The sequence below is a fragment of the Ornithorhynchus anatinus genome, chromosome 7, assembly GCF_004115215.2.
Source record: "Ornithorhynchus anatinus isolate Pmale09 chromosome 7, mOrnAna1.pri.v4, whole genome shotgun sequence".
NCBI lineage: Eukaryota > Metazoa > Chordata > Mammalia > Monotremata > Ornithorhynchidae > Ornithorhynchus > Ornithorhynchus anatinus.
The window spans coordinates 42,187,772-42,212,506 of NC_041734.1; the positions used below are offsets into that span (position 1 = coordinate 42,187,772).

The 24,735-nt window shown below is 46.8% G+C and overlaps 1 protein-coding gene across 4 annotated transcripts in view; it reads right to left on the reverse strand.

Moving 5' to 3' along the window:
- The window catches only part of LOC100082936 (ILK associated serine/threonine phosphatase), a 36,040-nt gene extending 11,622 nt beyond the window's left edge, over positions 1–24,418 (reverse strand). Inside the window, exons 1-6 of one of the 4 annotated variants that reach the window (XM_029069075.2) lie at positions 24,284–24,418; positions 17,838–17,906; positions 8,061–8,126; positions 7,549–7,605; positions 5,403–5,516; positions 3,924–4,050 (exon numbers count right to left, since the gene is read on the reverse strand). In XM_029069075.2, the coding sequence (XP_028924908.1) occupies positions 3,924–4,050; positions 5,403–5,516; positions 7,549–7,605; positions 8,061–8,126; positions 17,838–17,906; positions 24,284–24,338 (488 nt within the window). In that variant the 5' untranslated portion in view covers positions 24,339–24,418. Of the gene's footprint in view, positions 1–3,923; positions 4,051–5,396; positions 5,517–7,548; positions 7,606–8,060; positions 8,127–17,837; positions 17,907–24,283 lie in introns of all 4 variants that reach the window. The other 3 variants (XM_029069074.2, XM_029069076.2, XM_029069077.2) reach the window with 3 other exon arrangements.
- Positions 24,419–24,735: the final 317 nt, after the last annotated feature.

The following is a 24,735-nucleotide window of genomic DNA, read 5'->3' on the forward strand; positions in this document are numbered from 1 at the left end:
GGAAAAAATAGGAGCCGAATGGAGAGCTCTGAATGGAAAAAAACTGCTCAGATCCAACTGATTTCTCCAATAACCGGGTAAAAGCTTTAGAGCTCAATCTTAAGCCTCCCCAAATTTCACAGAATAGAGTCAGTGTCTGCGATGACTAAGAGCTCGTGCATATTCAAAGCCCATTTCTTACACGTTATTTTGCAGCTACAGAAACTCAGACACATTTGCCCAATTAATGAGCAGCTTCCTACCACCAGGAGATCTATGTCTGGTTACCAGCACAAGTTAGGGTCTCGGGGCCAGTCAATCAACGGGATTTATTGAGTGCAAACCACTAACTGCTTGGGAAAGAACAACAGAAGGAAGATACACACGTCCCCGGTTCAAGGAAATTAAATGATGATGATGATGATAATGCTATTTGCTAAACACTGTGGGCCGCGCACTGTGCTAACTGCTGGGGGAGGTCCAAGTTAGGTCAGACACAGTCCATGTCCCACACAGAGCTTCCAGTCTAAGAAAAGGGGGAAGAATGGGTATTGAATCCTCATTTTGGCTAAGAGCCTGGGCTTGGGAGCCAGAAGTCATGGGCTCGAATCCCGGCTCTGCCTCTTGTCAGCTGTGTGACTGTGGGCAAGTCACTTAACTTCTCTGTGCCTCAGTTCCCTCATCTGTAAAATGGGGATTAACTGTGAGCCTCACGTGGGACAACCTGATTACCCTGTATCCCTCCCAGTGCTTAGGACAGTGCTCAGCACATAGTAAGCACTTATATACCAACATTATTATTATTTACGATCTGATGGAGGTGATGCAAAAATTCTTTACGAAGGGTGAGAATTGGAGGAAGTATAGGACTATGACGTGTCCAAGCACATCAGGATGAAACTGCTGACTAACAGGCAAGAGGGGTCTCGATGATAAAATCCGCCTGATTTAACCCCATCCGTACCCACCGTCAGCAATCTGGAATTGTTCGGTGGAAAATGAGAGTGACCACCCCTCTAGCCTGAAAGCCCAGTGTGGGCAGGAAACGTGTCTCCCGACTCTGTTGTACTGTACTCTCCCGAGCGCTTAGTACAGTGCTCTGCGCGGGGCAAGCGCTCGATAAATAACACTGATCGATTTGGAGAATCAGGGCTTATCTTTGACCTAGCTCAACTTTTTCTTCTTTCTCAAACCAACCCCCTAGTGCACCGCTGTAACCTCAGTGGGACCTATCTGGGGATGATGGTTTAGTCCCTAGAGTTTTTAGTACACGTAGTTGGTGGTGTTTACGTCCGGCCGCTTCTCAGGAAAACTACATGGATGTTTTCTGATCTGCCACAAGAAGTAATAAGATTAATAAAAGCAATCTAATTTTTTCAAACTAACTGAGCTTCCCCAAGGCACATATCGGAATTTTCACACACGACTCTAGACGGATTTACAGTGAGGATGTAAAGCCTTGGGGGATTTTAGAAGCAAATTTTCTTCTACTGAAGTCTGTCAAAATGGCCACACCATTTCATCTGTCACTGGGGCATAGGGTAAAAGAGAATACTTAGGAGAGAACAAGCGATTACAACGGGTCTGACTCTCTAAATCCCTATGTGGCGAGGCTGTCTTCGAAATACAAGTTTCCACTTTTGCTGCTTTTCAAGCTTCCAAAGGAGCAATGACTACCGCCAAAATTTTAGATATGAGACAGTGCAGTTGGAAACTGACCTCCCGCTCCAAAAGTCCTTCCGGATTAACATCCTCCGGGTTTGGAAAGATTGATGTCGGGCAGCTATAACTCGTCGCTTGCTCCGTAAACCCTAACAACATCGTGCATACCGTATTCTTACGCTTCTACGCCCCGGTATGTTTAGTCTCCTGTTCTGCATCATAAACTCCGTGACTGGGGAGACGGTTCATCTTGATTTTCAATTCTGAGCAGGGCCTAATACGTATTTCTGCACACAGTGAGTACTCACGAGCACTGCTGAATAACACCGACAGACACATCTGCTGCACAAGCTCTGCACGTCGATTTCTAATCTCCTCACTTTATTTCCTCAACTGTCATTTCAGCACTTCCACACCACCTAAGCATGTAAGTAAGCAAAACTCCCTGCAGGACTTACATACACATCTTTACGCTCTATTACTCCCGCCTAGCAAATTTATTTGAGGGTCTACTTCCTCCACGGGATAACGACGACGACGACAGAGGTATCCGTTAAGCGATTACTATGCGACAAGCAATGTACTAAGCGCCGGGGTGGATGCAAGACAATCAGGTCTCACACGGGGGTCCCAGTCTAAGAGGGAAAACGGGTACTGAACCCCCATTTTGCAGATGAGGAAACGGGCACAGAGAAGTGACTTTCCCAAGGTCAAAACGCCCATTTTGCAGATGAGGAAACGGGCACAGAGAAGTTAAGCGACTCTCCCAAGGTCACACAGCGGCAGAGCCGGGATCAGAACCCAGATGACGGGATCCTTGAAAACAGGAATCGTGTACGCAGATCCGAGTATACGCTCCCGGGCGCTAAGTACAATGTTCTGATCGATCGATGGAGGTCGCATGACGGATACGACAGTCGGGCAAATCATCGGAAATTTTACTTAAATAAAATCTTCTCGTTGGAATCCAATTTTCTTTGGGGGTGGCAATTCCCGTCACAGCCCCGCTCTTTTCCGTCATTCCTCAATGATGGAAAGAGACACGCTGTGCTCTTATACCCTTCTCCTGCTGAGGATCTTCTCCAACTCTGTACACTACTCCTAATTTCTCCAGGCCCTGGAGGACAAGAGCCGATGGGATACTCGACGTCAGGGAACGGAGCTTTGAGTCTCAAGCCCCGTTTAGTACATAGTCCGCCTGCAGAAGCTGAGGACAGAGGGAAGGCTCCCCACCACCACTTGCAAGAACAAATGCAAAATCCGGTCAAGTGCTGGCTCTCTGCATATTCCGAAGCTCCTTGAGAGGCGGGGAATGTGTCTACCTACTCTCCCAAGTGCTTAGGACAGTGCTCCGCACGCAGTAAGTGCTCGATAAATATGACTGGCTGAACCCCGTGAGTGACGTGTTAGGATCCAAGTCTTTGGCCCACGCTCTATCCATCGGGCCATGCTGCTTTGCGACAGAGCCGCCTCCCGTTGAGTTCCCCTAACAGACGCGTCTGGATTAAATGAAACGATACATCTGAAGTTCATTCTTCTGTAAATGAGAGTACCCTGAGACCAAATTTAACATTTTAGAACCACTGAAATCGGAGAGATCGGGATTTATTTGGAATCCAATTGCTCTGCGAGAGGCAATTCCAAATTAGTCTGACAAGTTGCCAACAGTGTATGTTAGAACTGAACTGCTAAACTTCTCAGTTGCTGAACTAAGCTGTTTTTTTTTTTGGGGGGGGGGGGGCGGTTCCCATTCAGATGGAAAATACATCTTTCCCCAGATCTTAAACATAGCTTCCACTCTTTCCAAGGTCAGTTTCATTCCATTTCTGCTCCCTTTCCATCTCTAGTTTCCTCAGCATCACTTATGCCACACCTCTTAATTTATTACCCTCTGTGAATTTAATTAATGCTCCTCCTATTCCCCTTCCCAGACCATAAAAGGAAGACAATCCCTGCCAGGAGCACTTTTATTCCATGAACAATAGCTTCTGCCTCCTGAAAATCTGATTTAGAGGAAATTTCATTCCTCATTTTCCGATGAGGCGATTCACTTTTTGTTGAAACGCTGGGTAGAAAACTAGGCGTTAATCAAAGGTATTTATTGAACACTTTCTGCAAGTTACTGCCATTCATGAACAAGAATCTGAGGGGCCATTTCCGGACAGGAGTTTGACAGCATGGGAGATTCAATGTGAAAAATGCCCAGGTGATGCTATCTGCCCCAGATAACTAAAAATACAGGGGATAAGACCTGGTTAAGCTGGTGGAGCCGGGGTACTCACATTAGAGATGAAAGTGGCTTACAATCCTCCGTAATATCGTTCAGAATGACATGGGCATCCTGCATCTCCTCTCGTTCACCTTTCCGCTCCGCTACGTAACCTTTCAGACCAAATATCCCCGTAGAGCCTGAAAAAGAGGCAACACAGAAAAAGCCACACACATATGAAGTTCTTCTTCCTCAAATTCCATTTCCAGAGCAACTTGAAAGAAAACTGCACCTTGCTTCCTACAGTGCCCCAGGAAGCAACATTCTTCACAGCAGTCATTCGGTTCCGAACGTAAATTGAGCCTAAAGCCCTCAACCCTTCTTCGGCAACACTTCTGTGACATTAGACAAATGCCCGCCATGCTAATGAGTGCTCCAGAAGGTTGATTCAGCCTGGGGAAAGGATATCTGCACAAACTCTGGTTATCTTTCTGATCTGGCATTGAGGATGTCATAGAAAATAATGCAAATTCAGCTTCAATAGGTATTTGTTTTACTAAGTTGTTTTCTTGCTGTTGTTTAAACCACCTTGAGAGAGGCAGAAGCCTGCTTGCTCAGGGCCAGTAAAAGAAAATCACTGGACTACCAGAAATACACAGTACGGGGTACGGCGTGCTTGACACGGAAAGGAAGGTGGGCGAATGTCTATTTTTTTAGTTGTAAACAGATTTAGGCTTCTCTGAATCATCCTGCTCGCTCAGCTTACACCCCCAAGGCCTCTTGACTGCCGACCCTTTAACTGAAAACGCTTTTAGATTACTAAACAATTCTCAAACAAGGTTTCTTCTGCAAGAGGACAGGTGGGGTGCTCCTTTCTTGACAACTGGTTCACAGCACCACGTGAGCTGGCTGGCGGAATGAGGCCGCGGCCTTCCCCGCTTCATAAAAGCCTCAAAGGACGCACCGGGTTTCAAGAGCACTTCTCTAATCCCATCTGCGATCCAGACTGACGCGCTGAAGCTTGAGCCAATTCTCAGTTATGTATGGTAATGACAGATGATTGAGGTATATAAATAATCCAAAAGCCTCATTTTATTCACCGTTTCTATTTTCTACCCCTAAGCTATTATAATTTTTCATCTCCTCCCTCCCACTGTATCCTTCGGTGTATAAATCAAAATGCCCAGAACGGAGAGGTAGTCAGACGGAAGAAGAGAAGACAGAGACTCGGACGATCTACAAACTGAATAATCAGCCCCTGAAGAGAGAACATTTCTACCCCCTTCTAGTCTCAAAGTTTTCAGGAGGAACCAAAGCCGAAGTCAAACGCATCCCAGAGGAGAGGATGGGAAAGAAAAACCGATCCCAGAAAAAGCCGTAAAAAGTTATGAATCAGTTACCAGAAAGGACACACTACGGACATATTTCCATTTAAGAAATGACTCTAAAAAGGAAGATCCGTTGTGAGGAAAACTAAGCTAAGCTTTGCTCTGGAGTGCCTCGAAGTATAAAATCTAGTACATTTGTTTTCAAATTGGCTGAAAACCTTTACAAACTTTCTTTTCCACACGCTCTTCGCTTCCATTCTTCTCTTCTTCAGATGTTTTTCTCTTTGCTCCTTTCCCGTCACTCCTTGGTGCTTGAGATGTCTGAGTAGCCTGTGAACCTGGAAACAAAGCAAAGGGCTAACATTTGAAGAATATGAACCGTTTTGGGGTGAGCATTTTCTCCCCCTAAAAGCCCATCACTGGGGACTATCCGACCATCCTGTTTCACAAGCCTGAAACCTTGGCGTTATCCTTACGTCCCCTCTCCCTTTTAACCCATATTCTGCTTCACCAAATTCTGCTGGTTCTAAAAATCTACCCTTTCCATTCAAACTGCCACTACGTTGGTCCAAGCACTTGTCTTGCCTCAACTACTCCATTAGCCTCCTAGGCGACCTTTCTGGTTCCAAACCATGAGTCACTCTGGTTGCCTGATCATTTTTATAGAGAAAATTGCTCTGCAAACACCTCCCCACACCTCAGAAACCTCTAATGGTTGCCCATCCACCTCTAGGTCAAGGCCGCCATGGGCTTTAAAGGAGTCAACTCTCTCCCTCCTACCTAACCTCACTCCTCTCCCCCAATAGCCCACCTCACTCAATCAACTCTCTCCCTCCTACCTAACCTCACTCCTCTCCCGCTATAACCCACCTCACACACGTCCTTCCTCTAACGCCAGCTTATTTACATTACCTGCCCGATGACCCCATTTCTCACTTTCCATCCTGTCTGAAACTCCCTCCCCAGACCATATCTCCCCCAAGGAGCCTTCCCCAACTTCTCATCTTCCCACCTTATTCCCCCCTCTGCACTATCTGCACATTTGCATTTATTCCCTCAAGCAACTTGATATTCACCCCACCTTTAGGGCACTGACTCTGTATTCTTTACCCTGCTGACCCATCATCTGAAATTTATTTCGTCCGTCTCCCCAACTGGATTGTAAACTCCTTGTGGGCAGGGACTATGTCTCCCACCTAGACTGGACTCTCCCAAGTCCTTGGTAGAGTTTTCTACACATTAAGAATTCAAGAAATACAACTGATTGATTAAAAACCCCTTTCTTAGATTTTTGCCATCTTTGTTTTCTTCTTCCTCTCTACCCACCCCTATTTTCCAATGCAAGACAGAAAGTTCTCTCCCTCTTTTACCCTTCCCATAACACGGCATCGTTGTCAAATCACCAAAACCATGAAGAGATTATTTAGGAGGATTGTCCTTTACAAGGAAAGGTAACCATTGATATATAATGTCTCTGAACATTCATTCTAAAACTGTTTTTTTAATCTTTGTTTGAATTTCCTCATTCCCGGGCACCCTCAGCCCAGAACTACAGTCTCTTTTCCAAGCAAGAGGAGGCTTTGCCATTTGCTTTTCTAAAGTACATTACAGATAAACTTCTAATCAGAGCATCTTCAGTGTTTCAACTCATGTTTTAACTACACTTTGAATTAGCCAGGATAACAAACATCCCTGAATGGTGGAATTGTAAAAAAACAAAGGAACAAACAAAAGACCCCTACAGGAGTCCCACAATTGGGTTAAACCTCAAATGTTGGGGCTAGACTTTTCCCCTTTGGAGACAAAGGTCCTAAGGTTTCTGGAATGTGGGGTTTGGGGGTTTTCTGGTTTAAATGGCTGGGGGTAAGAGGCAAACAAAAAGAACAGGGAGGGAAAAGACTGCAGAAGAGAACCAACAGCAGGTCACCTGAGCCCACGGAAAAAACATACTGAGCTGTGCTCACCTCTGGGAGAGGACTGTAGATTTGGACGGGGAAACACAGAGAAAGAAGTTGGGGAAAGATGGGCAACAAAATAAAGGCAATCAGGCGGAGCGGGGTTGTATGTATCAATCGGAGCAGTCAAGAGAAAATCTGGGAAACCCGTGGATTTATTGCAGCATTCCTTGTGAAATCTGTAATGGATTCCAATCTCAATTCCAAAGATAGATGTGTAGGACCTGAACTCAAGGAAACTTGTCAGACCCCAAGTGTGCTGTGCATAGCTAAATGGGATCCTTGCAAAGGACCCGGTCTCTTTATTAGGAAACCAGTGCCACTTAATTCTAGGAGTATAAGATGAATGTATGGCAATGACAAAACATACATTATTTGTATCACTTGATTTATAAGCTGCCTTTCTAGTTCTCACCTGAGTTCCCGCTGCTGGCAGGTGGGAGATCATCAAAGAGCAAAGATCCCCCAGATCCTAAAAAACAGAACACAGTCAGCACAGCATAACCATAAGCTAAAATTTCAAGAGGCTGTCCCACCAAGAAGCCCACTCACGTTCTCTGAAAAGCTCCTAACACTCAGGGTAAACTGGTAGCTGATGGCACTAAACTAGAAAGGTTTGGGACTTACCTGATACTTTCCCCACACAAAGCTTAACCTGTTCAAAATAATCATATCGGCTTTACGTGTTATTCACGAGGTGATCAACCCTCAAACAGATGGGAGAAACTGCTCGATTTTTTTTTAATCCGGTGTTTCTTAGAACCAGTACCAGCAGGGCTGTCTTACCTGATAATAATGGGCTCAAAATTTAGTCCACAATCTAAGACATGGTGTTGTGAGCGGGGAGAGGTAGAAAGATTCAGACAACCACAATCCCAGGAGGAATAGAGACACTGGCACACACCTGGGATAGTCTGATGACTGTACCTGAGTCAGCACTGCTGGCTGGAGGAAGATCATCAAAAAGAAAGGATCCTTTCTGTATTTCTTTCCCTGAAATACAACAGAGCATGCTTAGTACACATTCACTGACGCCCTAGGATCATTTTCGGAAGAAGAAAATTCTACAGTTCTTGCCAAATTTGCCACTTAACCCCAAACTGGAAATGTCTGAACGAGGGCTCTGCTAATACAAAAGCAAAAACAGCACTTCTAAATAACAAATGTAAAGGCAATATAAATTGGATGCTAGATGTATCCCACATTGCTGGGTTTTTTTCCAGTCACACCCTGTAAACTTCGCAGTCAGTGAGTGGCCTTATAGGAGGTGAGATCCAGAGATGTGTGTACGCGGCTATACTCACACATTAATACCAAGCTCAGTGGGGTGGTTTCCTGCTTCAATGGGCTATATTAAATATCCCAGTAAACCTCCTTTAATTTTGACCACAACTAACTGATCGCTCTTCACCTGAACAGCACAATGCTATCCCTAGATTTGCTTCAATTCCTCCCATGCAAATTGTAAGTGAAAAAGATCTGTGGATCCTCACGGATGCTTTTGTGTAAATGAATCACCCTCTGTTGAATGACTCATTAAGGAGAACCTATTGAGCATTTTACCATTTTACATTCTAATCTCAAAGGTGCTAGTCAGCCCAACCCAATCTGAGATAATCAAATCTCAAATTAGGTCCAAAGAGGAGAGCCGAAGGAGTCAGAGGATGGGGGGTTCCAATGCCAGCTCGGCCCCTTGCCGGCTGTACGACTTTGGGCAAGTCACTAACTTCTCTGTGCTTCAATTTCCTCATCCGTAAAATGAAGACTGAATACCCGCCCTCCCTCCTACACAGACTTTGAGCTCCATGTAAAACACGGGTTATCCAATCTCATTATTTTATAAACCATCCCTGGGCTGAGCACACGGCAAGCACGCAATGAACATCAATTATTATTACGGTGATTATTAGTAATCTGTGAATTTAACAAGCATCCTCCATAAACTCCATCCCCAAAACTGTGCTCAAAACGCTAAACCTTCACACCGCACCACTTGAAACGACGGCCCAGGTAGCACACCGAACCATGACGAACTATTCTAATTGTGGCCTAGACATGGAATCGAGGAAATTGCAGTTGACTCATCTACCGGGGTCACAATCGCAAGGAAATAGGAAGGTACAATATCGGGCAGGGAATGTGTTCGTTTATAATAATAATGTTGGTATTTGTGAAGCGCTTACTATATGCAGAGCACTGTTCTAAGCGCTGGGGTAGATACAGGGTCATCAGGTTGTCCCACATGAGGCTCACAGTCTTAATCCAGATGAGGGAACTGAGGCCCAGAGAAGTGAAGTGACTTGCCCACAGTCACACAGCTGACCAGTGGCAGAGCTGGGATTCGAACCCACGACCTCTGGCTCCCAAGCCCGGGGTCTTTCCACTGAGCCACGCTGCCTCTCTTATTGTACTCTCCGGGCTTAGTACGGTAATCTGCAAACAGTAAGTCCTCAATAAATACAATTAAATGAATGAAAGAGCCCGGGCCTGAGAATGAGGGTTCTAATTCCGGCTCGGCCACCTGACTGCTGGGTAACCTCGGGGAATTTTTCAGTGCCTCAGTTTCCGCAGGCGTACACTAGGGACTGAATACCTATTTTTCCTCAGACTGTGAGCCCCATGAAAGTCAGGAACCGTGTCAGACCTGATTATCTTATAGTTTCTGTAGTACAGTACTTGGCACACAGTAAATCTATAACGACGGCTATTATTACACCTGTTTTTACTATGATTCAGTGTGCTCTGCTAGTGGGGGGTCTTCCCATTCCAAACTTGGAATTCCAGTCCCAGGGTCCCCATACTTCATCAAGTCCAGAATAATTCAGTTCCAAACTCTGGCAGGGTATCGGCCCCTCTCCTTCACATTTCAGATGAGCAGAAATCTGCTTAAATAGGTGGACGCCACACTTTCAACTGACAGGAACTACAAGTCCTTCCCTGTCAAGACAAACCACCGATTTGCTTCCTTACCATTAAAATCCCAGGACATTCTGATTCTTTACAATCTAAGTCTTTTTAAAAAAAAAAAAAAAAACAACTCCCGGTACTTTAAAGGCATGGATACGGTTTGGTTTTGGGGCCGATGTGTCATACGCTTACAGTAACATTATTTAAAGTGAAGAGTCCTATTTAAAACATTCTCCTTGAACTTATGGGCTGGGTAACTTTCAAAAATTTCTAAAACCATTCAGAAAAATATTTATTCACCAGGACCGAAAGTCTAGGGTAAAGTTTAATGGGCATCTCTATAGCAACTAAACAAATCACGAAAGGCTAACCTTTACAGTTACACTGGATATAACGATATAACGGAAGGTTACTGCCATGGCAACTTGCAATTACGGTACATTTTTATTTCAAAAGGCCACATCAACGGGCAGGTTATTTGGAGGAAATCCCTTTTCTGAATAATCCTGAGCAGAGAAATCACGAATAAAGACGCTCCCTCTTGTGGATGACTTCAATATATAAATGGGCGCAAGATCAGGGATGAAACAAACAAGGAATATTTCTAATTGCCCAAGATATCATACATGCTAGGATGGAAGAGGGTGCCTCAGTTCGAAGAGCACAAGCCTGGGAATCCCGGCTTCGCCACCTGCCTGCCGGGTGACCTCGATCAAATCGCTTAACTTCACCGAGCCTCAGCTCCTTCATCTGTAAAATGGAGATTCAAATCCCCCGTTTTGCTTATTATGGTATTTGTTAAGCGCTTACTCTGTGCCAGGCACTGTACTAAGCACTGGGCTAGACAGAAGCTGGTCAGGTTGGACACAGTCCTTGTCCCACGTGGGGCTCACAGCCTCGATCCCCATTTTACAGACGAGGTAACTGAGGCACAGAGAAGTTAGGGACTTGCCCAAGGTCACAGCAGCCAAGTGGCAGACCTGGGATTAGAACCCAGGTCCTCCTGAATCCAATCTCTACCCACTGGGCCATGCTGCTTCTCAGTCTGTTCTCCCTCCTACTTAGATGGCGAGCAGGGACCCCCTGAGCTGATTATCACCTTGCATCTTCCCTAGTGCTTAAAATATTTATAATGATAATGTTGGTATCTGTTAAGCGCTTACTACGTGCAGAGCGCTGTTCTAAGCGCTGGAGTATACAGGGTAATCAGCTTGTCAATATCTATGCCAAATAAATGTCATTAACAAGGTAAACTGAAATGGGTGTTACTCACTCTATCAAGTCAGTCCAAATACTTCAAAGGAAGAGAAAGCAAAACGCTTAATACAAGTTAAACTCTGCAGCCGTTTAACAGCCGTATCACAAAACAGTACCGAAAAGGGCCTCATAATAATGATGTCGGTATTTGTTAAAGCGCTTACTACGGGCAGAGCACTGTTCTAAGCGCTGGGGTAGACAGGGAATCAGGTTGTCCCACGTGGGGCTCACAGTCTTAATCCCCATTTTACAGATGAGGTAACTGAGGCACAGAGAAGTGAAGTGACTTGCCCACAGTCACACTCTGTTGCTTTTGAAAGTGCTGCTCTCTGCTGAGCCTGCTGCTTGCTCCTGCACTCACAATGAAAAGTTGGCAACTCTGTTTAGGGTGATCAATTTTGCCATTGAAAAACTTTACTTTTACAAGCGTCTGTCCACAACAAGAATATTAGCAATACAGCGAATTACAGTAACTAGCTTAGAAATCATCGCTAATTAGCTTACTTCTTGGAAACTGCTTTAATAAAAAGACAACTCAGAGATAAATCCACAGTTTGGAAAGATTTTTTTTTTTTCCAACAGCCTCCTTAATACCTTTAACGAAGTTGGATTTCAGTTGTATGGCCAAATTAAAGGATCAGAACCACCCGACAGCATATATAAAAGGAACCAGACTACAGGACAGACTTACACTGAGATGTCAATAAAGCAGCGTGGCTCAGTGGAAAGAGCCTGGGCTTCGGAGTCAGAGGTCATGGGTTCGCCTCCCGGCTCTGCCACTTGTCAGCTGGGTGACTGTGGGCGAGTCACTTAACTTCTCTGTGCCTCAGTTCCCTCATCTGTAAATTGGGGATTAACTGTGAGCCTCACGTGGGACAACCTGATGACCCTGTATCTCCCCCAGCACTTAGAACAGCGCTCTGCACATAGTAAACGCTTCACAAATGCCAACATTATTAACGAAGGGCAACGTGGTCAATATATGCCAAGAAACAACAGTCTCGAAGATTGATTTTAAGTTAGAATTCAAAAAAATGCATTCTCAAATGAACTGACAGAAATACGTATCGGTTACATTAAAGGCGTCTGGATGAAACATAAATGGGGACTGTTTTTGTTAATGCCCAAGAAACATAACGTGAGAAAAGCAGAAGTTGTCATTTTATGTTATTCTATAATGAAACCTTCAAATCTAGGTTGAAGTCTCAAATGAGGCAGCCAAAAATCGCTACCCAAAATAACTGCCCCACATCGTTTCCTATACCACTGCACTCTCTCTACGCAGCGAGAGGTTTTATGGTTTTATCTATTTATCGGGAAGCCGCACAGCCAGTGGAAAGAACACAGGTTTGGGAGTCGCAGGAGTGGGGTTCTCATCTTGTCTCTTGCACCGGCCCGTTGTGTGACGACGGGCAAGCCATGACTTCTCGATGCCTGGTCTCCTCCCCTGTGAGAAGCAGCACGGCCCAGGGGAAAGAACCTGGGAGTTAGAAGGACCTGGGTTCTAATCCCGGTTCCGCCACTCGTCTGCCGTGTGATCAGGGACAAGTCGCTCCGTGCCTCAGATAACTCATCTGTAAAATGGAGATTAAGTCCAAGACCCCCAGGTGGGACATGGATTGAGTCCAATCTGGATTTGCTTGTATCTACCTCAGCAGTTAGTACAGTGTCTGGTACACAGTAAGCATTTTAAAAAGATTTAAAAAAAGTCTCGACTCTGTTTAAGTCAATTACTACTCCTCAAAATCCTTCATTGAAAAATTAGGGTCGAGCCAAAAATAAAGTGCTTTTCCAAATATATTCTCTGCCAAAAGGGACATGCGGTTGATTTTAATGCATTTGTGGGAAATGTCAGTATCTCCACTGCCATCAGTAGATTCAACGTGTATTTTGGAATATGATACCTGGAAAGTTTGATCATTTAAAAATGTGTCAGGTATATTTTTCCCCGGGGAATTTCCCTCCCCTCCACTCTGACGAAGAGTCTAGTTTCCTTGAGTAACTGGCTCCAGTGAATCAGTTTTTGCTTACACTCGTGTCCTTGCCTTTTTTCTGCTCCAAATACAAGAGCCTTCCACAAATAAGATTAGTATATTGTCAAGTTTTGGATTTATTCTGGAGTCCAATTCCAAAAATTAAATGTGAATGCCTTAAAGCTGCTTCGTATGTCAGTAAGGAGCTATGACATTAGTCCCATAATTATTCATATTACAGACAAGGGCCAGAAAGAATATATAAGTTGGGAAAAAAAAAATCCCACTTGTCATGCAGATGCTATTACCAGTGAATCCGAAAAGCTAAAGAGGTACCCTGAATTTCTGAAGTTTAAACCACATTTTTATCCAAACTTTGGAAATTAAACCTGATGATTTTCCTTGAATTAAATAGCACTTTAGACCTCCCATATCCATATCCTAAAACCGAGTTTGGCAGGAAGTTTGTACTCCTGTTCTTGAGAGGGGACTCTTACTTGGGGGTATCACAAACTTTGGAATTAAAGACCCATGAAAAAATGGAAAGCTCCTTGAGGGCAAGAAACCTATACCCTCCTACTGCTGCACGCTCCCGAGTGCTCAGCAGTAACAATGTTGGGATTTGTTAAGCGCATACTATGTGCAGAGCACTGTTCTAAGCGCTGGGGGAGATACAGGGTCAACAGGTTGTCCCACGTGAGGCTCCCAGTTAATCCCCATTTTACAGATGAGGTACAGAGCCAAGCACTCCTCACAGGTTCATTCTCTAATGAGCTTTAGGATTCAGCCCCAGTGAGCACCACCTCTGAAAGATAAAGATGACACAACACTCCCTTTGGATTGAGCTCAGCTCCCTTTCCTCAGCTCTCAGGAAATAAAAACAATTCAGCCACCAGAGTGAAGCCCCACTGGGTTAAATTTCAGCTGCGAAAATGCGGCCTGAAGGTTCATCTGTTAAACCACTTGCTCACACCTGCAAGCTCCTCCTCACAGTGCAGGCAGGGACTGTCTCTCTTTACTGCTCATTTGTACTTTCCAAGCGCTTAGTTCAGTGCTCTGCACACAGTAAGCGCTCAATAAATACGACCGAATGAATGAATCCCGCTGATCATATCGCTCCTTCTCAAATCACACCTCTCCAAGGGGTCTTCCCTGTGAGTTACTCAGGTAAGGTTTACACAGGGAAGGAGCAGGTGGGGGAGGGTGGAGGACAAACCTTGGAAGTTGCTAGGAGACATAAAAACTCACTCCTAATAAATCCCTTCCTCCTCCCCAGGGCGAAGTTAATTGGATTGAGGAGTCGGTGGTTCTATGTGGAGCTCGCCCAGTCAGAAGGGTGGGGTGGGGAAGAAGGAACAGGCAAGCTAATTGGAAAAGGATTCCCCATGGTGGAATCCAGAGGGAGAATGAGACTCCTACCCCGAGTTGGAGAGACCGCTTCTGTGGCTCAACGGCAATTCCGCCCTGGCACCCCAAAATCATGAGATGAAGACCCAAAGTGGGTAAACCTGAACACTGGGATTCCCCGAGAGGTGAGGGGACATGACCAAAAGAATGTGTGCACGGGATGCTTATAAGAAAGAGTGACAAGAGAAAAGGGGATGGCATTTTGGACTGGGAATTCTGCACTAAATAATAATGATGGCATTTATCAAGCGCTTACCATGTGCAAAGCACTGTTCGAAGCCCTGGGGAGGATACAAGGTGATCAGGTCGTCCCACGTGGGGCTCACAGTCTTAATCCCCATTTTACAGTTGAGGGAACTGAGGCACAGAGAAGTCACTTGCCCAGAGCCGCACAGCCGACAGGCGGCAGAGCCGGGATCTGAACCCAGGACAACTTGTTACCCGACTCAGTGAAAAAAAAATCCCTTTAAAACACCTATCTAAAGGCCATTAGAGTTCTAACCTTTGAGAGAATGGATGGTATGGGCTCGGAGAGCTCCTGGCTGCTGGAAAGTCACGTTTACCGGGGAACAAAAACTTCTCACTCTAGGCTTCTAGGCTTCCATCACCTCGCCCCCTCCTACCTCTCCTCCCTTCTCTCTTTACCGCCCACCCCGCACGTTCCGTTCCTCCGCCGCCCACCTCCTCACCGTCCCCCGTCCTCGCCCATCCCGCCGTCGACCCCCGGGGCCACGTCCTCCCGCGGTCCCGGAACGCCCTCCCTCCTCACCTCCGCCAAACTGACTCTCTTCCCCTCCTCAAAGCCCTACCGACAGCTCACCTCCTCCAGGAGGCCTTCCCAGACTGAGCTTCCCCTTTTCCCTCTGCTCCCTCTCTGCCCCCCACTTCAGTTCCCCTCAGCTCGGCCCCCTTTTCCCCCTGCTCCTCCCCCTGTCCCTTCCCCTCCCCTCAGCACTGTGCTCATCTGTTCATTTGAATATATCTTTATTACCCTATTTATTCTGTTAATGAGATGTCCATCCCCTTGATTCCATTTACTGCTACTGTTTTTGTCCGTCTGTCTCCCCCGATTGGACTGTGAGCCCGTCAATGGGCAGGGATTGTCTCTAGTCTATCTGTGGCGAATTGTCCATTCCAAGCGCTTAGTCCAGTGCTCTGCACATAGTAAGCGCTCAATAAACACTACTGAATGAATGAATGAATGAATGAATGAATGATGGTCCAGACCCTGAGTGATCTCCTGGCTGCCTGGGGACCCTAAACAGTCAAAGGGTAGATGGAGAGACCAAAGGGGTGCGGGAGTGGGGTTCACTTGACACGGGCTCCTAATCTTGGAAAACCCAGAAGGCTTTAGGACCCTATGAACATTATCAGGCATCCTGTTTCTTCCAGGCTCTCCCAGGCGCTTAGCACAGCACTCTGCACATAGTAACCACTTCAGAAATCTATTTATTGCCATCGTTCTCGTCTGTCCGTCTCCCCCGATTAGACCGTGAGCCCGTCAAACGGCAGGGACGGTCTCTATCTGTTGCCGACTTGTTCATTCCAAGCGCTTAGGACAGTGCTCTGCACATAGTAAGCGCTCAATAAATACTATTGAATGAATGAATGAAAGAAATACTATTACCGCGAAGGGGCACCTGGGGCTACGGAGTGAAGTGATACTGCATTAAATGAAGCACTGTAAAGCTGCAAACACCCACAGCCACTCAAAGTACGCCGAGACTTGGGTGGTACAGGATGGCACTGATTTTTTTCCTTGCTTTCGCGTCCCCTTCCGAAGGGGAGAAGGGTGGGGATAAAGAGGGGGTTGTGGCGGGGAGAAGGCCTGTCATTTCTGAACCAGATCCCTCGCTCCTGCTGCTCTCCTGAAATCCCATTCTCCGCCCTTCGCGGCCTCGCGCCACACCCACGGACTCCTCTCTCCACCTCCCCGTCCTCCCTCCCCTGTTAATGAGAGCAGCTAAGGCTACCGCTCCCCTGGGCTCCCTCGCCCCCCTCATACGCTAAACACGACAAACATAAAATGGACTGGGACTATCCGGTAGGCCGGCAACATTTCTTGCCTGAGGATTCTGGCAATGTTTCCGCAAGACTGATTTAAAGGCAAACGTCAGTCAGGGACGAACGTTCGGTCTTCTTACCATTTGAGAGCGGAAACCCGACGCAAACAGGTCGTGTTAAAAATATAGGGGACAGTTCAGTTTTACCTGTCAAAATTAGAAGATTATTAACGTCAGGGCTCGGGTGACTGACAATCATCACTGCACGGCCTCATCCCTTCTGCTCCATCAATAGGACAATAGTATTTATCCCCTCTTAGATTGGAAGCCTCCTGAGGGACAGGGACCGAGTCTAATTCCCACCCGTGAGTTCTCTCCCGGTGCTTAGGACAGTGCTATGCACACAGTAAGTGCCTATTGCTATTAGTGCCCACTGTGCAGAGCACTGTATTAAGCACTCGGGAAAAAATAACAGATTAAAGACAATCTCTACCCTCAAGACATGTGCAATTTAGGGGGAGAGAAAGACCCAAAATAATTTAGAGGAGGAGGAAGAGAGAGTTTTTCATAAAACCATGCTTTCTAAGGGCTTAAATAGTTCTTAAAAATGCAAGAGGTGGCTATGACCGTCTAAGTGCTGAAGAGTTGGATGGATGAGACCCGAGGCGCTTCATTGGGAAAAGCCTCCTGGAAGAAGTAGAATTTTAGGAAGGCTGAAGAAGGAAGAAAGCCGAGATCTAGCATATCCGAGAGAGGGAACGGAGCGCCAGCCGGGAGGCTAGATGGGAGCAATGGGGTCGGGGGTGGGAGAACCGCGAACAAGGCATGGAGAATCTGAGCCCAAGTGGGGTGGGCGGTTCATGTGGATAAGGAAAAAGGAGCGAACTGATTAGATGCCTTAAAGGCGGAGGCCCGGAGTTTCTCTCGGACGCAGGGAAGAACGGGTAACCACGATGAGTTACCGTGACTGAAAATGCTGGTTTCCTGAAATTCTCAAATCATTTCACGGCTCCCACCCGTCCCCCACTTACAAAATAGTAATCGAAGCAGAACACCACAGACCAGGCAAGATTAGAAAGACGGGGCAAACCAAAGATGACTCTGGAAGCTCTTTCCCAGAACCAGCAATATAAAGGCTTAGAGTCAATATTCCTTACCTGATTCCTCGCTGCTGGACGGTGGGAGATCATCAAAAAGCAAAGAACCCGGTGTCTGTATTTCTATCCCTAGAAAACATCGAAAGACAAAAGAGAAACATTCAGGAAAAACACAACCTGATTTTTCAGGATCTAGGCAATATAAAAGTGCACTCCAAGTTTAAATCTCTCTAGAGCAGAAAATTTTTTTTCTCGGATATCACAGGAGAGACCTGAAGCTCTGGAAGGCCTCGAAAATCATCGCTTCTCCTTCACCGCCTGGGTTAACTCTTTTCCAGACCCACTAATTCTCGATCAGTTTCGATATCCGCGGTGCGATTCACCCGTTCTCTTACGCTGCCTGGGTTAACTCTTTTCCAGACCTACTAATTCTCCATCAGTTTCAATATCCGCTGTGCGATTCGCACGACCCGGGCCCGATGCGAGACCGGTATCAATTGCATCACCCGGTCCTGACACTTGCTAGAAAGTTGGGGGCAAGACAAAAATCCCATTGAGCTCTGCGGAGAGTCAGAGGCATCACCGAGCAAATCGGAACAGACAGAGGAGGAGGGGAGTTGCAGCCCTACAGTGCTCTGCACACAGTAAGCGCTCAATAAATGCGTCTGAATGATTGAATGCAAGGTCCTGGCTTCCTGGAATTCTCAATCATCTCGTGGTTCTCGCCTATCCTGGAAAAGGACACAGGATTTCTGAGGAGTCAGTGGGCATCTTCACCTGCTCCTATTTAATTTTTCTTTTTTGGAATGGTATTTAAGCGTTTACTATGTGCCAGGCAAGCTACAAGCTAATCCAACCTGCGCCCAACCTGCTGAACCTGTATCTATCCCAGTGCTTACAACAGTGCTTGGCACAGAGTAAGTGCTTAACAAGTACCGTTATTATTATTAGTCAGGTTGGACGATGAAGCAGCACGGCATAGTACTGTACATTCCAAGCGCTTAGTACAGTGCTCTGCACATAGTGAGCGCTCAATAAATGCTACTGAATGAATAGTGGAAGGAGCACAGGCCTGGGAGTCGGAAGGTCATGAGTTCTAATACCGACTCCGCCACTCGTCTACTGTGTGTCACTTCACTTCTCTGGGCCTCAGTTCCCTCATCTGTAAAATGGGGATTGAGACTGTGAGCCCCATGGGGGTCAGGGACCGTGCCCAATCAGGACAGTGCCTGGCGCATAGTTAAGCGCTCAGCAAATACCACAATCGTTATTATTATTGTCCCACATGGGGCTCATAATCTTAATCCCCGTTTTTCAGATGAGGTAACAGGGAAGTTAAGTGACTTGTCCAAGGTCACACAGCAGACGAGTGGCAGAGCCAGGATTTGAACCCAAGTCCTTCTGACTCCCAGGCCCGTGGCTTATCCAATAGGACACGCTGCTTCTCCTTACTCTTCTATTTGCTTCTCCCCCGAGGACGGCTGCGGGTTTGTGTTTTGGAACTGTTGTTTTTGAATAAAGCTGTTCCTCTTCTCTTTTCTGACCTTTTCCCTCCCTCCTCCTCCTCCTCCTCCTCCTCCACCAACATGACACGTGATGGGACCACGGCCCCATCCCCATTCTGTGATGGCCTTTGGAAAAAAAAAATTGGCCCACTTACACACGTGACCGTGACAAGCGAGACTGCTTCACCCCCTCATTTCTGTTGTAGTCTTCTCCTCTAAATAGGCCCTTTATGTTGCGGAATTCAAATGAGGGTTCCGCCGCTGCTCTAGGCCTATTCTCAAATTAACTCGGCAGTCCTTGTTACTCTCCTTCATCGGAAGGCCTCAAGAAAGGTGGAATGGGAAGACGAGAGCACAGTTCCTAACTTTGAGAGTGGACCCCTCCCGTCTCCACTGGAATCCAACATCTCTTTAAGGAAAGCGCTGAATAAATGCTTAGGAGCAGGGCTCAACAAATAGCCTTACCCATTGGCTCAGTGGGGACTGAGTAATTTCATGTGCCATTTGCAAACCCAAGCAGCTGGGGCAGAGAGGCTGCTCCTTCAATGCCGCAAATAGAACAGGGACCAAACACAAAAAAGCTCCCGGACCACTGAAACGTCCTCCCGGCAGATTAAGCCGATATTCGTTTTCACTGCGGCCTTTGTTAAGCGGTTACTAAGTGCCAACTTCTAAACTGTAAGCCTGGAGCAGATACACGACGGGTTAGACGCGGTCTTCGCTCCACATGGGGCTCACAGGCTAGGGGGAGGGAGAACAGGTTTTTCGTCCCCATTCTACGGATAAGGAAACTGAGGCACAGAGACGTCAAATAATTTGCCCAAGGCAAGTGGCGGGGCAGGAATTAAAACCCAGGTCTCGTGACTTCCAGCCCCAGGCTCTTTCCATCGAGAGGCATCTCATAAAAGCGGGTCTTCTTGAGCCTCTGTTACTCGATTTACAATTACTTAATATTATATGCTCGAGGCTAAAAGTTCACACCACACCCGTGAGGTACTGTGTGGCATCTTTAAAAGTAGAGGTCAGAGAGAAAGATAAATGAGAGACAGTGAGGAGCAGCGTGGCGTATTTAATAGTATCTACTGAGTGCTTACTGTGTGCAGAGCACTGTACTAGGCGTTTGGGAAAGAATAATAAACAGACACATTCCCTGCCCAAAACAAGCTTACAGTCTAGTGGAGTCAGAAGGGCCTGGGTTCTAATCCCAGCTCCACCATTCGTCTGCTTGTGTGACCTTGGACAAGTCACTTCACTTCGCTGTGACTCGGTTCCCTCATCTGTAAAATGGGCATTAAGACCGTGAGCCCCACTTAGGCCAACCTAATCACCTTGTATCCTCTCCAGCGCTTAGTACAGTGCTTTGCACAAAGTAAGCGCTTAACAAATGCCATCTTTTTTTCTTTTTCCCCTGCAGGCCTCGGTTACCCCCCTTTAAATGGGGGTTAAGACTGTGAGCTCCACGAGGGACATGGGCTGTGTCCAACCTGATTACCTTGTATCTACCCAGAATTTGGTACAGTCCCCTGGCAAATAGTAATGATAATGGTATTTGTTAAGCGCTTACTATGTACCGGGGCATCGTACTAAGCGCTGGGGTGGATAGAAGCAAATCGGGTTGGACGCAGTCCCTGCTCCAAATGGGCTCACGGTCTCAATCCCCATTTTAAAGGTGAGGTAACTGAGGCCTAGAGAAATGAAGTGACTTGATGAAGGTATTTGTTAAGCGTTTATTACATGCCAAGCACTGTTCTAAGCGCCGGGGTAGATACAAGTCGATCAGGTTGCCCCACGGGGGGCTCACCGTCCTCATCCCCATTTTAGAGATGGGTTAACTGAGGCACAGAGGAGTCAAGTGCCTTGCACAGAGTCACACAGCCGACAAGTGGCGGAGCCAGAATTCAAACCCACGACCTCTGACTCCCAAGCCCGGGCTCTTTCCAACAAGCCACGCTGACTTACCCACAGTCACACGGCGGACAAGTGGCCGGGTCGGGATTAGAACCCATGACCTTCTGACTCCCAGGCCCGGCTCCACCTACTATGCCACGCTGCTTCTTAAGCAAGTTTCTGGCTCACTGTGGGCAGGGAATGTGGGTTATAATGTACTCTCCCAAGCCTTTAGCACAGTGCTCTGCACACAGGAAGCGCTCAATAAACACGACGGATCGAATGAACGAAGGAACGGATGATAAGGAGCACTTGTCCGCTTTCCGGAGCGACGGCCGCGCCAGCGCCTGAGGCGGCCCCGGCTCGGCGGCAAACAGCCCGCGCCGGGGAGTCGGAGGTCGTGGGTTCTAATCCCGCCTCCGCCGTTTGTCTACTGGGTGACTTCCCTGCTCTGGGCCTCCGTTCCCTCATCTGTCAAAGGGGGATGAACAAGGAGCCCCTTGTTGGTCAGGGATTGTCTCTTTTTACTGTTGAATTCTAATCCAGTGCTCCGCACACAGTAAGCGCTTATTAAATACGGCTGAATAAATGAATGAATTGATGTCCGACTCCTTGTTTGGTTTGGTTTTGCTGTCTGTCTTCCAAGTTTAGACTGTGAGCCCGTTACTGGGCAGGGATGGTCTCTATCTCTCGCCCAATTATACACTCCAAGCGCTTAGTACGGTGCTCTGCACACAGTAAGGGCTCAATAAATACGACTGAAGAAAGGCACGACTGAATGATGTGTCCTCAATTAGACTGTAAGCCCATCATTGGGCAGGACTGTCTCTATCTGCTGCCGAACTGACATTCCAAGCGCCTAGTACAGTGCTCTGCACATAGTAAGTACTCAATAAATACTACTGAAGAATGAATATTGAATGAAGGCACAAATGAATGAATATTGAATGAATGAGGGCACAAATGAATGAATATTGAATGAATGAATGAAGGCACGATTGAATTACTATTGAATGAATGAATGCAGAAAGGCAGGAGTGAATGACTATTGAATGAATGAATGAAGAAAGGCAGAAGTGAATGACTATTGAATGAATGAATGAATGAATGCAGAAAGACACGAGTGAATGATGAATGAATGAAGGCACAAGTGGATGACTACTGAATGAATGAATGCAGGAAAGCAGGAGTGAATGACTATTGAATGAATGAAGGCATGATTGAATGACTACTGAATGAATGAGTGAAGAAAAGCATGAGGGAATGACTATTGAATGAATGACTACTGAATTAATGAGTGACGAAAAGCACGAGTGACTGGTTATTGAATGAATGAATGACTACTGAATGAAGGAGTGAAGAAAAGCACGAGGGAATGACTACCGAATGAATGACTACTGAATGAAGGAGTGAAGAAAAGCACGAGTGACTGGCTATTGAATGAATCAATAAGTACTGAATGAATGAGTGAAGAAAAGTATGGGTGAATGACTACTGAATGAACGAATGACTATTGAATGAATGAGTGAAAAAAAGCATGAGTGAATGACTACTGACTGAGTGAATGACAACTGAAGGAATGAGTGAAGAAAAGCACAAGTGAATGACTACTGAATGAATGAATGAATGACTAGTGAATGAAGGAGTGAAGGAAAGCACAAGTGAATGATGACTAAGTGAATGAATGACTATTGACTGAATGAATGACTACTGAAGGAATGAGTGAAGAAAAGTACGAGTGAATGACTATTGAATGAATGACGACTGAATGAATGAGTGAAGAAAAGCATGAGTGACTGGCTACTGAATGAATGAACGATTACTGAATGAAGGACTGAAGAATAGCACGAGTGAATGACTGTTGAATGAATGAATGCCTAGTGCATGAAGGAGTGAAGAAAAGCACGAGTGAATGGCTACTGAATGAATGAATGACTAGTGAATGGAGGAGTGAAGAAAAGCACGAGTGAATGACTGAATGAATGAATGATGAGTGAATGAAGGAGTGAAGAAAAGTACGAGTGAATGACGACTGAATGAATGAATGACTAGTGCACGAAGGAGTGAAGAAAAGCACGAGTGGATGACGACTGAATGAATTAATGACGAGTGAATGAAGGAGTGAAGAAAAGCACAAGTGAATGACTATTGAATGAATGAATGACTACTGAATGAATGAGTGAAGAAAAGCACGTGTGAATGACTATTGACTGAATGAATGACTACTGAATAAAGGAGTGAAGAAAAGCACGAGTGAATGACTACTGAATGAATGAATGACTAGTGCATGAAGGAGTGAAGAAAAGCACGAGTGGATGACGACTGAATGAATGAATGAGTGAGTGAATGAAGGAGTGAAGAAAAGTACGAGGGAATGGCGACTGAATTGAATGAATGACTACCGAAGGAAGGAGTGAAGAAAAGCACGGGTGAATGACTATTGATTGACTGACTGACTACTGAATGAAGGAGTGAAGAAAAGTACGAGGGAATGACGGCTGACTGAATGACTACTGAATGAAGGAGCGAAGAAAGGCACGAGTGACTGGTTATTGAATGAATGAATGACTACTGAAGGAAAGAGTGAAGAAAAGCACGAGGGAATGACGGCTGACTGAATGACTACTGAATGAAGGAGCGAAGACAGGCACGAGTGACTGGTTATTGAATGAATGAATGACTACTGAAGGAAAGAGTGAAGAAAAGCACGAGGGAATGACGACTGAATGAATGACTACTGAATGAAGGAGCGAAGAAAAGCAGGAGTGCCTGGTTATTGGATGAATGAATGAATGACTACTGAAGGAAGGAGCGAAGAAAAGCACGAGGGAATGACGACTGAATGAAGGAGTGAATGACTCTTGCATGAATGAATGACGGCACGAGCGAAGGGCTGCGGAATGAATGAACGGCGGCAGGAGTGAAGAGCGAAGGAAGGAACGTCTGAATGCGGGGCCCGGGTGGTCGAGGGGCGGGGGGGGGGGGGGGAAGGCTCCCGGAGTGCCCGGATGTGTGTGGCGCGCGACGGCCCCTCAGCCTTCCCCCAGCGCGCGCGCTCCCTCCCCCCCCCCCCCCGCGCGCTCTCTCTCCTCCTCCCTCTCCCGCCCCGCTCACCGGCGGCCGTCCGCGACGCGGGCCGGGGCTCCGGCAGGTCCCCGAACAGATCCATGTCCGGCCCGCGGCGGCCCCGGGCCCGCGGGAGGAGCCGACGGCCCGGCCTCGCCCTCGCAGCCGACGACGGGGCAGGCGGCGCCGCCCCTTGGCGCCCTGGCCGCCGGAGGGCGGAAGTGGGGGGGGGGAGGAGAGAGCGCACGCGCGCGACGGCCGGAAGTGGGGCCGCGCGCAGGCGCCGCCTGGCCCAGACCCGGAAGTGGGGCCCGGCCGGGGAGGGAGGGGCGAGGCCTCGCGCCGCCCGCTCCTAACAGTGCTATTCATTCATTCATTCATTCATTCATTCATTCATTCATTCATTCATTCATTCATTCATTCACTCACTCACTCACTCACTCATTCATTCATTCACTCACTCATTCATTCATTCATTCCTCTTTATTGAGCGCCTATTG